The sequence below is a fragment of the Martes martes genome (assembly GCF_963455335.1).
Source record: "Martes martes genome assembly, chromosome: 3".
Taxonomy (NCBI): domain Eukaryota; kingdom Metazoa; phylum Chordata; class Mammalia; order Carnivora; family Mustelidae; genus Martes; species Martes martes.
The window spans coordinates 56,780,385-56,794,383 of NC_137890.1; the positions used below are offsets into that span (position 1 = coordinate 56,780,385).

General features: G+C 38.3%; 1 protein-coding gene across 4 annotated transcripts in view; it reads left to right on the plus strand.

Moving 5' to 3' along the window:
• LRCH1 (leucine rich repeats and calponin homology domain containing 1) overlaps positions 1 to 13,999 on the plus strand; it is a 195,538-nt gene that overhangs the window by 88,677 nt on the left and 92,862 nt on the right. For all 4 annotated transcript variants that reach the window (XM_080798073.1, XM_080798076.1, XM_080798074.1 and 1 more), the window contains exon 2: positions 6,115 to 6,259. In XM_080798073.1, coding sequence (XP_080654199.1) covers positions 6,115 to 6,259 — 145 coding nt within the window. The remainder of the gene's footprint in view (positions 1 to 6,114; positions 6,260 to 13,999) is intronic.

The following is a 13,999-nucleotide window of genomic DNA, read 5'->3' on the forward strand; positions in this document are numbered from 1 at the left end:
AAATTCCTCATCTACAGTTACCTCTTCCTAAATTTAAAAACTTACTTACCTGTCGCTCAGAACTTACTGGGTCATTTCAGAGCTCCTGACCCATTTGCCCGGCTGGTTTTGGTTGTATTACAAGATGAAGATTGGATTGGCTTTCTTCACACTTGCCTGTTGTCTATGAGTATTTGTTCTTTTTGTCTTCCTGGGTTCAACAACCCTCACTGGCCCCACCTTGGTCTGTCTGTAGTAGTGGGGGGGATGGCCAGGCTTCTGTCATGGCTCTGCCCTTTCAAAGGCCAAGTTAGGGATGCTCACATCTATGTGCACACTGTGAATTGACTGTCCTCTTACTTGTTTCATTACAGCTAAGTCCTAGGTTTCTTCCTTCTGGTCCTGCTCCTCCTCCTCCTCCCTGTCCTGACCCCATCCTCCTTCTTCTTCTTCCTCCTTCTCCTTCTTCTTCCTCCTTCTTCCTCCTTCTCCTCCTCCCCACCTTCTTCTGCTCCTCCTCCCCCTCCTCCCCTTCCTCCTTCTCTTTCTCTTCCTTCTCCTTCTCCTTCTTCAAGAAAGATCAGATTTTGTTTTATTTCTTTTTTTTCCCACTAACAGAAAGATTTTGAACAAATTGGCCTGTCATTCCCTGCTTCCTCCCCCAGTATTTATAACTGGATTATCTGCTCTGGGTTATCAAAGTCAAAACAGCATAATCCAGACTGACTTCAGCCCTTTTGGACAGCTTTCCCATGGTGCTTGTGGACACTCAACGATGCAAAGTGATGTCTGCATTAGCCTGAGGAAAGCACAGGAAAGCACATTACCTGGTTTTGGGAGCCTTTTTCTGTCTTCCAATAGTAAAGTTAATTCAAAATTAAATGATACTCAGAGACAAGTAGGGAAAGTAAGTCATGTCTTTGAAAACCCGTTCTAAACTCTTCAGTGAACAGAGTGCTTACGTAGGGTTAGCGTAATTAGCGGATGAGGCCAGGATTTCTACTTACCAAGTTTCCGGGAGCTGTTTCCAGAATTTAGCCCATTAGCTGACATATTGTTTTCAGTACTTTATTTTTTGAACATCGTGTTTATAACTGTCTTCCCCTCTGGGTCTATACACAGAACATGCCGCTTTTCTTTTGGCTGTATTTTGGACAAATAAAAATGCAGTGAAGATTAATTGCCATATCTTCCTAATAAGCTGGCTGAGGGACACATCATGGTCTTGCTGGCATTGTTCTGTGGAGAAAGAGTGGTCTCGTGCGAGGAACTCTGTCAGGTCCTATAGTTAGATGTCCTTAGGTGTGAGTGTAACTGCTTATCTCTGTGGCTCTGGGCAGGTCATGCAGGCTTTCTGAGTCTCGTTTCTTCAGATGGTGGGAGCACAGCTCCTTGGGGTGGTTTAAATGAGGTACTAGATGCAAAACTCCAGATACAGTGTGCGGCAAAAAGACATGCTTTACGGATGGTAATGTGATTTACCCACCTGGCTTTCAGCTCCTTATATGTACCTTTTCCCTTTTCAGCACAAGTAGAACATCTTACATTATGGTTCATTCTGGGTTTGCTTCATCTCATTTTTCAAATGATAAATTCCTTAAAAGTAAGCCTCTGTGTTTTTCACTTCTCCAGAAACCATGTCCTGAGTGTATGTTGATAAATAAGTCAATAATCCATCATATGGTTAATGAACTTAAATAAGAAAGGAGAGCTTTTCTCTTTTTCTCTTTTTTTTTTTGGTTCATTTTTCAGCTTTGTTTTAACTTCAACAATGCTGGTTTAGGCAACTGTTTTTTATTTAGGCATTGAAAGAGTCTGAGCTGTGTGCAGATTCTGTAATCAATTTCTTCCCTTTTCTTGTGGAAACTGGAACACGAATTCAGGATGATAGGAAGCACACTGCATGGGAAAATTCTCACTCACAGTTGGAGCTCTGTTCACGTGACTAGCAATGTAGTAGGCTCAGGCAGGGCAGATGCCCATTGCTTGTAACTTCATTTGTAATGAATAGCCAGAGTCCTTTCAGGAAAAGGATTCCTGAAAAAATAGATGGAGAACAGCTCAGTTAAAAACAAGGATTAAAGGGACACCTGGCTGACTCAGCTGGTTAAGTCCTCAACCCTTGATTTCAGGTCGGGTCATAAGATCGAGCCCCGTGTCAGGCTCCAAGTGGACCATGGAGCATTGTCCCCAAGTTTGAAAACAGAGTGCTTTTAAAAATTAGATTATCTGATAAGAATATAGATTTTACAATGAAAGGACAAATTTGTCAAAAAGATGTGCCAGTAATTATTATATGTGGGTTTGTACTTTATAACTTTTTGTGTCAACCGCTGCTATTGATTATCACGAGGAAACAAAATCACTTGGATTCTGACTATTTTGACAGAAAATACTTGAATTCTAAATACTTTTTATTCATAGAAATCTTAGATCTGAAAAGAATGTTAGGATTGATCCAGTTGCATATACTCGGGTTTTACCTATTCAGAAACAGTGACCCGGGAAGTTGAGTAACTTCCGCAAACATCTCAGGCGGTTGTAAATTTAGAATTGGTCTTCTGCTCTCTGATTGGAGCGGTTTCTACTGTTGATTTGCTATCCCATGATCTTTTAAAAGGTTTATAAAAGTTACATGACAGCATTTCTACAAAAACCCCTATATCCTTCTGTTTAAAAAAAGTGTGAGCGACACTGAAACTAATAAAAACATTATTATTATTTAAAGTAGTTATCGAAACATTCAACTTGATGGTCTCGTTCTCGCAGTTCTCAGGAAAGGTCAAGTTTTGAATGTAAACTGGAACCTCCGTAGAATTTTTCTTTGAGTCAAACCTAAAGGAAACAGCACATAAAAGTTTTCTGGGCAGATTTCCAGCATCGTAGCACATGCAGACTGCCATGTCTAGTAAAGAGTTTCAGGAAGAAAGAATGTAAGAGGCTTGTGGAATTGTTTTCCGTTGAGGTTCTAAACATTCACGAAAAGCTTGTCTCTGTATTTCCCTTCAGTAAGAGCATGGGGCTTCACGGTTTGCTCTGGCTTCTTATCTCTCTTTCAAATGAAACAAAATTCTGTGTGTAGAGAATATATTTATGTGTGTGCGTGTATCTGTGTGTGTATATATGCACATATGTGTTTATATACAATATATATAACACATGTACCTATTATATATTGAATCCGTTTCTGTATGCAAAATCAAGTAAGCAATGCATTCACATTTCTAAAGGTACAGCAGGATGTATGGTGGGGGGCTCTCCCTCTGACGCCCCTCCTCTGTACAAGAAACCCTCTCTACAGAAACGACCACTTCTACCAGTTCCTTTTGCAGCTTCTAACAGATAATCTATTTATATTTCCATATCTATTTACAACTTTGTAAATATTCATTTAAAAATAGAAATACTATATACATGGTTCTATGCCAGGCTTTTAAAAGAAATTTATAACATGTCTGGGAGATTGTACCGAATCAGCACACATAAAGCTGCTTCGTTCATTTTAATGACAGCATTGTATCATCGCTGCATTATGGAGTATAGTGTTTAATATTACATCCCACCACATGAAATATTAATATTATGCTAGTATTTATTTATCGATTTAATTTTAGTTTTATTTATATTTATTAATACCATATTAATATATAATCAGACCTCCACTGATGTTTAACTTGCTCCCTATCTTTTGCTCTTTCAAACCATGTTAAGAAATATGTCAGTTATACACATATGAGTTTATCTGTAGATGAGAAGGATTTCTAGGTTGAATGAAATATGTACATTTGTAATTTTGATTGATATTGCTAACATGTTCTTCATTTCATCACCGTTTCCCCAGCATTATAATGTGTTCATCAGTCTCTTTTTTGTTGGGGGCGCCTGGGTGGCTCAGTGGGTTAAAGCCTCTGCCTTCGGCTCAGGTCATGATCCCAGGGTTCTGGGATCCAGCCCCGCATCGGGCTCTCTGCTCAGCAGGGAGTCTGCTTCCCCCCTCTCTCTCTGCCTGCCTCTCTGCCTACTTGTGATCTCTGTCTGTCAATAAATAAACAAAATCTTTAAAACAAAACAAACAACTTTTTTTTTTTTAAGATTTTATTATTTATTTGACTGAGGGAGAGACGGCCAGGGAGGGAACACAAGCAGGGGGAGAGGGAGGGGGAGAAGCAGGCTTCCCGCTGAGCAGAGAGCCCAATGTGGGGCTTGATCCCAGGACCCTGGGATCATGACCTGAGCCAAAGGCACACGCTTATTAACTGAGCCACCCAGGTGCCTTTCACCAAACTTTTTGATACTTACTAGTCTAATGCGTGAAAAGTATTCTCCCATGTAGCTGTGATTTTCATTGCTCTAATGTGAGTAAGGTTGATCATTTTTTCATATGCTTAAGAGCCATTTGTATTTCCTTTCCTGTGAGCCATCGGTTCTTTTTTCTTCTTTCCTTTCTTCCCTTCCTCCATGCCCTCCCTTCCTTCCTCTCCCACCTTCCTTGCTTCCTTCTGTCCTTTTTTTTTTCTGTGTTTCAGACTTCTTATCATTGACTGTATAAAAAATTAACCTGTTGGGCTTATGAACTGTAGGACTGCTCACCTGCCCCTCGTTCCTTGATTGTCATGTATGTTTTTGCTGGAGTTGTGTTTGTTTTAGAATGCTGTAAGTTCTGTTTTAATGTGTTGAATTTATCAGTCTTGCGTTATGCCATTCATAGGAAGACTTTCTCCATTCTAAGATCATAAACGCAAACTTCCCACGCATTGTCCCTGTGCTGTGATGGCTTCACTTTTTGAAGTTAATCAATTAGGGGCAGCTGGTGGCTCAGAGAGTTGAGCATCTGCCTTCACCTCATATTCATAGTATGTTGATCTTTTCGTATACTGCTCAATTCCATTTGCTAATTTTTAAATTTAAGATTTGCATAAGTATTTGTGTAGAAGGGAGATGCGTAAGTAGTTTCTTTTTGTGTATTTTCTTTGTTAGGTGTTGGTATCAATATTATACCTTACTGTTTAAATAAGTATTTAGAAACTTTCCTTCTTTTACTTTGTGTGGAATAGTTTAAATTTTATCGGAATTGTCCCTTTAAACCTGCTTAGAATTCACCTCTGAAGCCATCTAGGTCTGTCTTTGTTTATTTATGTATTTATTTCTCAGAAGAGTAGTCAGGAGGATAGCCCTTGGACTTTTATTTCATTATTGTATTGACCTATTTAAATTTTCTGTGTTTTTTTTTTTTTAAAGGAATGTGATTCCTTAAGTATATATGACATGATATTTAATAAACATCTTCAGGTCATACTGATTGAGTCCCTCCTGATGAAGGGTGATATCAGTAATGTTGACTTATTGTTTTTGACAGTGGTAGCTCTTTTCTCATGGTTGGTGTTCTACGGTATTTGACAGTTATGTCTGCCATTCCTAGATCTAGACATTAAGGACTGTTCCATTTTTTATTGTTGAGATGGTGGTATTGTAAACCATAATGCTTGCTTACACTGCTCTGTAGACCTCCATTATTATAGTCTTTGGTACACTTGAGGAAGGGAGCCCAGCTTTATGGCTGGTCATGTGGCCTGCACATTGCCTGTCCTTAAGAGAGACACAGTTGATCTGTTTTGGGCTTGTTCATTGTAGGTTCTCAGTTATTCCAGTGAATGCAATATCTATTTAGTATCTACTATGTGTGTGTTTGCAGAGGATATAATGTCCCAAGAGACAACATATGTTATGAAAGCAAAATTGAATTAAATAAATATTATGGTAAAGATACGTATTCAGAGAAGACTGAAGGATACAGTTTTCATGCTTGCCTAGGGGAGAATGTCTTTGAAATAATTTTTAGAGAGAATGGAAAGTAAATATTGATTCAGTTACTCTTCTATTTGGCTTGTATTTACAAATTAATATAGAGATAAAACTGTTCTAGCAATATTTTTGCTTTCCCATATGAATTGGGTAATATGCCAGGAAAAAGAAATCAGCCCTGGAGTAACAGAGCTACAAGGAATGAAAATGCTCATCTACATTTAGGTTATGCTTATTTTAAAATATGTTAAGAAAAAAAAGTGTTGGTAGTGGATAATTGTACTGGGTCATGTTGAAGATTTATTGACAAAATACTCTTTCCTTTTCTCACAGATTTATCTAAAAATAGACTGGTCGAAGTCCCAATGGAATTGTGCCATTTCGTATCACTGGAAATTCTTAATCTGTATCATAATTGCATCAGAGTCATTCCCGAGGCCATCATTAATCTGCAGATGCTGACCTACTTAAACTTGAGGTAGGTTGACTTCTAAGGATTGTAATCAAATTCAGTGAAATAAACCCCAATTAACTGTGCTTTCATTTCTATAAGTTTTTTTTCTCTTTGCAAATCCTGATCACCCTTTGATTATTTAAGATTATTTATTTAAGATTATTATCTAAGATTATTTAAGAACTACCTGTCATAATAAATTAGTAGGGCTGTTGTTTTCGGTGCTAGAATATCAGTATGGCAAGATTTTTTTTTTTTTTTACAGTAATTTATGTGGTATCATTTATGTTTTTTGGTTTTTTTGGTGCTTGGTATATTGTCTTCATGTATTGATGTAGTTTTTGGCGGTGGAAGGCTAAAGGACATGAGGAAAGAACTTGAGGGTTGCGACAAATTGGGGCCTTGCTGGTCTTTGGGAGTTTTTGTACGTTTGGATTTGCTACTTAGTACTGTCTGAGCCTGTTCCCTTTTGGCCACCTGGGAAAATTCAAGAGCACTGAGCAACCGCAGCAAGATACGAAGTTTGCTGTCTTTGACCCCATTCAATTAGGTCAGCATTTGCTGAGGACGGGCCAGTGGGCTATACTGATTCCCTAATTATGCACACACGGTGTAACATATTAACACCCGTGAGCAGCCCTGAAGTTAAGAAAATCAGCTTTTATAAGGCCCAGGTTTTAGACTTTGTGCTGTAACTGTCCACTGCTCTGGACAGATTTTGGTTCCTTGTCTCCTAAATCTTTGATTCACACAGAATGTCAGGAGAGAGCGAGGAACTGTTAAATCAAATCTATTTCTACTGTGAATGCAAGGTTCCAGAGTTCAAGCTGGAGCAAAGCCTCTACCCATGTCAGTGGCATGATCTTAGTGTGTTAAGAGCAACACCTGATTAGAAGGGCTGCTGTAGTGTCACAAACATGCCAAACATGCCAAATTCCCAATGAACCAGACGGAGCCATTAACTTATGATAATAATGTCCTTTTTTTTTTTTTTTTTGGTTTGTTGGTTGGCTTATGGTTGGCCATTGAGAGTTGGGGTCTTCTCTTGCTTTCTTTGCGGTCAAAAATGGGTTTCCACTGTGTTTCATTAGGTGTGCATATCCTTCTTAGGAGTGAAAAAACAATCCTAGTCATGTTTTGAAGTGGGTTAGTGAATAGGATGTAAGTTACTGTTAGCATAGCCTAGAGGCTTATAGAACTACCTTCCACTTCTCCAGGTTTCTAATTCATCTGACCCTTTTGAGTTTCCCTGAATAAGACAATCTAAATTATTTCTGCAACAGCACAATGTTCCTTACCTTGGAGTTGACTGATGGAGCCAATGGAGTGGTGTCTGTTGGGTTTGGTTCACTATTTCCCTGAATCATCTGCCCTTTAATTCAAACCTGCATAGAGGCAGTATCCCAAGAGCACATGCAGTTGGTGTGTTTAATTACCTAGGTCTGTCCTGCTGTAACGCTTTTCACCTCCAGTAGTCCTACGTGCAACACATGGGGAGATGTAAGTTTGTACTGTTACATGAAGTCCATATACAATGAGAAACTGCTGGGTATAGATGAGATCTCTCTTCTGGTATGATACAAACTATAAAATTCTACAAACGTGAAGTAATCTTAAAATTTATCTTACACTTTAAAAGCACTAATATGATTGGTTTTGGTGTGATGATTTTCACGTTGGGCTCAGTCGAGAGTAGAATAATATTGCTATCTTCAGATGGTACGAAGGATATATTGATGTGTGGGTTTCAGGATCCTTTAGTGCAAGAACAGAGAGAGAGCCATTGGGACTGAGGATGCTGAAGAGGAACCGTGTGGGTATATTGTAAATAATTTTTGGTGAATTCCTAGCTGATAGGAAGAAAAAATAGATGAAGGGACTGTTGAAGCTCTTTTTTTTTTCTTTTTTTTTGTTGAAGCTCTTTAAGCAGTGTTTTCTGTTTAATTCCTTGTTTGCCTCTATGTTTTCTTCCCTTTATATAGGTCACTTTTATTCTGTGTTTTCTTTGCTCACATCTCTACTTTAATATTATTGTGCTTTAAGACATATTCTGTAGTGTTGAATCCTGACTCTTCAAAGGAATTGATAACTACATGGAGAAAATTTAAAAATATATTATGTCTTTCTTTTCAGAGAAGTTCTATCAGGGTATCTGAAAAATGTATGGACATCCTTGGGGTGTCTGGGTAGCTCAGTCAGTTAAGCAACCAAATCTTGATTTTGGTTCAGATCATGATCTCAGGGTCATGAGATTGAGCCCCTTGAAGGGCTCCATACTAGGCATGGGCCTCCTTAAGATTTTCTCTCTCCCTCTCCTTCTGCCCCCCTCACTGCTCATGTACTCTCTCTCTCTCTCCCTAAAAAGAAGGAAGGAAAGAAGGCAGGCAGGCATATGTATATCCTCTAAACTCTTTCAAAGACAAGTTATATGCACACACACGCACACACACACATAATTATTTTTGATACCTCTTTTGAGTTTATTTCATGAATATAAATGTGTAACATAAAATAATAACATAGGGCAAGCTTTGAAATGACCACGAAGATGGCAGCTTGTTCAACTGTAAAGCCTTTAACTCCTGATTTATAGGTTTGGTGGGAACATGTCTTCTGAGAATTGGACCCTTGGAACTGAGTTATTTCTCTGTTTGATAGTGATTTGAAGTGGAATGTTTTATTTGTCTAAAGGATCCATTATTGCTTATAAAATAGTAGATGACTGTCACGTCTGCTTATTTGCAGGTATGTAATAATGTCTAGAAAATACCAGTGGCATCCTACGAAATTGTTAACTCTTCTAAGATGCTGAGCGATGTCATTCGCATGATAGTAGTGTCTTCGTGAGTTCTTTCTGTTTCAAACTCCTACCCCACTTCCAGCCACCCTCCAGCTGCTGACCAGGGGGACATGTAGAATATTGTCCTTGTGTGTGATCATGACATATGTCCCCTCCTCGATACTAGGACCGAGTGTTATGACCTTTTCAGATCTTTTCTGCCTGTCATAAGAATTAAGTCAGTGAAATAATATGTATTTCTTCTTGGGTATGGTGGAGGGGCATGGTGGACTCTGGTTAACTTGAGCTTCTGGAGAAGAGGCTGCCCATCGGTTTACTTGAAAAGGAAGCAGAGGGACTCAGGATGCTGCAGACATACTAACTTATAGACAAATTACCAGGTTGTCTTCAGTGAAGTGTTTTTTGTTTTTTGTTTTTTTTTCCTGTGATAAGTTGCATACTCTGCCAAGGAAAGGAGCTTATCTTCTAGACAGAAGCATATTATCAAATCATGGCATTATCACCAATTTAGATGTACCAGAGAAAATCTGTATAAGTTTCAAAAAATTAAAGAAAAATGAAATTGCTTTTAGGCATACACTTAAGGTAGACTGTATCAACCATAGCATGTTCTAAACAGCTTTAACAAATAGGCAAGTTCATCAGGTTTTATAAATAAGTACCTGGAAATACTTTCTCTTTTGTGGTACTTAGGGGTTTTTCCTCTTGTTTCTATTAACTACGAATAAAGAGCTGTGGGATAAAGTAATGCAGAGAAACTGCTTTTCAAATGTTCACAGATTTCATATTTCTTTCTTTCTTTTCATTTTTTAAAGATTTTATTTATTTATTTGACAGATAGAGATCACAAGTAGGCAGAGAGGCAGGCAGAGAGAGAGAAGAAAGCAGGCTCCCTGCTAAGCAGAGAGCCCAATGCAGGGCTCGATCCCAAGACCCTGGGATCATGACCCAAGCTGAAAGCAGCACCTTTAAGCCACTGAGCCACCCAGGTGCCCCCAGATTTCATATTTCTATACTTAAAATTAAGCATGGTCTCGCTGTATTTTTAGTTTTTTCTCTTTTTTAATAAGTCACATGGGGAAATCGCTAGTTTTGTTGGTTTCAAAGCAGGCGGGATGCTATGTGATGCTACTGTGAGTGATAGTGGGTATTCTGATGGGCTAAACAACCAGAAGTATTTGATGGTTGTGGTGATACCCATGACAATGAAGCTGTTGGTGGTGGTGGTGATATGCCCCTGCCTATACGGCTTTTCGGCTGGTGGGATCTCTCACAGATGCTATCTTTAAATGTCAGATGGCTACTTAGTGCCAGAAACCCAAGTCCTGTCTTAGACCAGAGATGGGTTTCATTAGGACTTGCAAAATAAAACCCTTTGCTGTGCAATACAGTGAAAAACACTTTGGCATTTCCCCACACGGTAGGAATGTCAGATTCGTGGAAAACACTAATTTATTGCTGTTTACGTAGCCTGAGTTTGAAGGCTCTGGGCTTTTAATCTTTGCGTCTTGGTATTCACAACAAAAGGTTATGTGTGTTTAGTGTAGGTGCCACTGTGTTTCTTCCTGTTGTAAAGTGTCTTAATCCCAGAAATGTGGCCAAGAACAATAAAAATGATTAAGCAAGACCTGTTCCTACATAGGAACAAACACTTGGAACCTGAGCACCACAGGAAAGCCGTGTTACAAAGTTTAAAATCTATTTTAAGGTGCTGGAGAGGTTGTTGATGATGAGACCCATGAAGAAAAGGTACCTCGGGAAAATAGAACAACCCAAGGCAGCAAAACTCTTGACTAGGACCAGAGAGGTGCGATCAGTCTTAGAATAAGGACTTCAGCTTTTGAAAAGTTAGGTCTCAGAGAGGTTCAGGAATAGAAGCTGCTAAAAAATGAAAGTTCTTTACAGCATTTGATCGTACTACTTCCAGAACTCTTGGTGAGTGGTTTTAGTTCCTGACAGTGAAACACACAGCACGAGAGCTGGGTTCTTCGTTAGAAGCCCCTGGGGCATGTGGGTGGCTCAGTCTGTTAAGCGTCTGACTCTTGGTTTCTGCTCAGTCATGATCTCAGGCTCTTGAGATCGAGCCCCACTTTGGGCTCTGTGCTCTGCATGGAGTCTGCTTGTCTCTCTCCCACTGCTCCTCCCCCTGCACTCTCTCTCTCAAATAATTAAATAAAATCTTTAAAAAAATTAAAAAGGAGCTCCTGTCTCTAGGAGTAGTTTCTGAGGCATTGCCTATAAAGAAAAAGGCAGCCTATTGAACAAAATGTTATCACACCATAAAAGGAATCTGGTTTGGATGCTTTTTCTAAAGCCTGGCATCCTTTTTGGCTGCTAAACAATGTTCAGAAAGAGCCAAGTTCCTGATCGCCATGTAACCTGTATCCCCACATTCCTTTGGGGAGGGGTCATTCTGAGAAATAATCTCTAATCCTAAGAACATCTTGCTATTTGAAAGATCGGAGGAGTACCTAGCATGTAAGAGTTGTCTCAGAAAGCACAGATTTTATGTATTTGTTGTAAACTAAAAATTGATTTTCTTAGTTCTTAAGAATTTTAGTTTTATCCCCAAGAAATGCACTTCTCCTTGCACTGATGTTTCTGAAGAAGGTCTCAATTGTGAGATAGCATTTATTCTTTCTAGAAACTGAGAAAATTGACGGTGTCTTCCTACCCTGGAAAAGGGGAGGAGTTTTGTTCAATTCAATTCAAGACAAACTTCTATCCCAAATCCTTTTATGAAGAACTTACTGTATTTTCAAAGGGAAAATGATATATTTTGGAACTGGTCTGGGGTAGCTAGGTTGTGTTCTATGAAATGACAGATCAGACGGAAGATACCGAAACACAGTGAACCATGTTGGAATTTGGAAGCATCATCTTAAAATTTGAAAATGTTTTTTGTAGAATGCTGTAGTTGAAGTGACCACTGGGTCATTGGTTGCACTAGCAGCAGTGTGTGTGTTAAGCCTTGTTTTTTCTAGTGTGCTCACTGAGCATTTGTTCTCAAGGCAGAACCTAGAGACAGTCATCCCTAAAAATTTATATTTTGCAGTACCTATAAAATTATGTACATTGGCATTGGTTGTTGATGGGTTTTGCTAAATGTGAGTGAGTTAATAGTAGGATATTTCTTAGCAGATTCCATTCCTTTTAGTAGAGTTCATACTTGGCAAGACTTCCAAAGAGGATTTTTCCATTATGCATGTCACCTGATCACAGATGTTGTTTTAGATCAGTGTTTGTATTAAACAGAGGAACAGAGAGACACAAAAGGGACATTATGGCTTTGATGGCTAGAGCACTGTCAGAATGTGTTGTTTTTTTCAGGTCTATTTCTGATCTTAATGGAGCTCTTAAGATCTTTGTGCTACAGATTTTCCCTCCAAAAATGGGGTAAATACCTACTCCTAATTGACTATACAGATGTTTTGTTTATAGTAATTCTGAGTTTTTTCTCCAAGCCCAAATGAACAAGATGCAAGTTACATTTATTTTTCTAAGTAGACAGATGAAGACCCTTTGAAACATTGCCATTCTATCAACAATCAACTTATTCTATTTCCTCTAAGAACACTGCAGTTTGCCAGCTCTTATAACAAGTACTGTCATCAAGAAGAGGGAACGAGAAAAGGAGTGTATATGCAACAAGGAGGGTGTGGATTTTTGGAATCATCTTCTTCTTTATCATCATCATCATCATCATCATCATCATCATCATCATCTTTTAATAGCCAAATAGGATTTAGCTGGTACACCATCATATTTGGGTCCTTCAACAACCCTTTACTTTAGTTGGGAAACAGGAAAGTGATTTATCCCCCAGCCACACCAGTTCATGCATAAGAATAGTAGAAATTAGTGGAATTTATTTCTGTGGCATTTATAGTTTGCCTGGCATTTTCACTTTTGTTACCTTGTCAAACATTAATGATGCTTGATTGTATTCCTTGCCCTTTGGGAGAGTTTCATAGTCTTAAAGATAGTTGTTAGAGAATTGTCCAGGAGACCAACCTAAATATTTAAATAAGGAGGGCTTTTTTAAATTTTAAAAAATTTCTACTGTATCTGTAGTTGGTTTGCCTTTCTAATTCTTGGTGCTATGAATTTTGTTTTCCTTTATTCATTTTTTTAAAAGTTTGTTTTGACTGTGTATATTTTTGTCAGATCAATTTTTAATTTTAGTGACCAACTTTTTTAGGTTTTTATTTTCTATTTTATTAGTTTTCGATTTTTATCTATCAAATTTCCATCTGTCTGTTTTCTTATATGTTTGTTCTTTTTCTAATTTCTGGAGTTTGAGATGTGTATTCATTAATCTCTGTATATTTTTTTTTCCCTCGTAGGAGCATTTAAGATTATGGATTTCTCTGTGTGTAGCACTTTAGCTCATTCCTTAAAGTTGTGATGTGTCATAGTCTTAAACTCACTCTTAAAACTTTTCTAATTTTCAGTATTCTTTTTTTAATTTTTTTTAAAAAGATTTTATTTATTTATTAGACACCGCAAGAGAGGGGAACACAAGCAGGGGGAGTGGGAGAGGCAGAAGCAGGCTTCCTGCTCAGCAGGAAGCCCAATGTGGGGCTAGATGTGGGGCTTGATCCCAGGACCCTGGGATCATGACCTGAGCTGAAGGCAGACGCTTAACGACTGAGCCACCCAGGTGCCCCTAATTCTCAGTATTACTTCTCTGACTCATGAGTTTGCTAGAGTAGATTTTTAAAGTTACCTTTTAAAATTTATTTTTAATATTAGTGTATTGCATTTTGGGAATATTTTATTTGATGTTGATTCTTTACATTGATTGAGATGTATGTTATAGCCTGTGCATAGTAAATATTCCATGTGTGCTTGAGAAGAATGTATGTCCTTCTAAGTGTTGTATGTGGATTCCAGTAAAGCCATTAAGTATAATTTTAATTTGGAAGCTTACATCTTTTTTACCCCAAAATATCTTTTGTCTG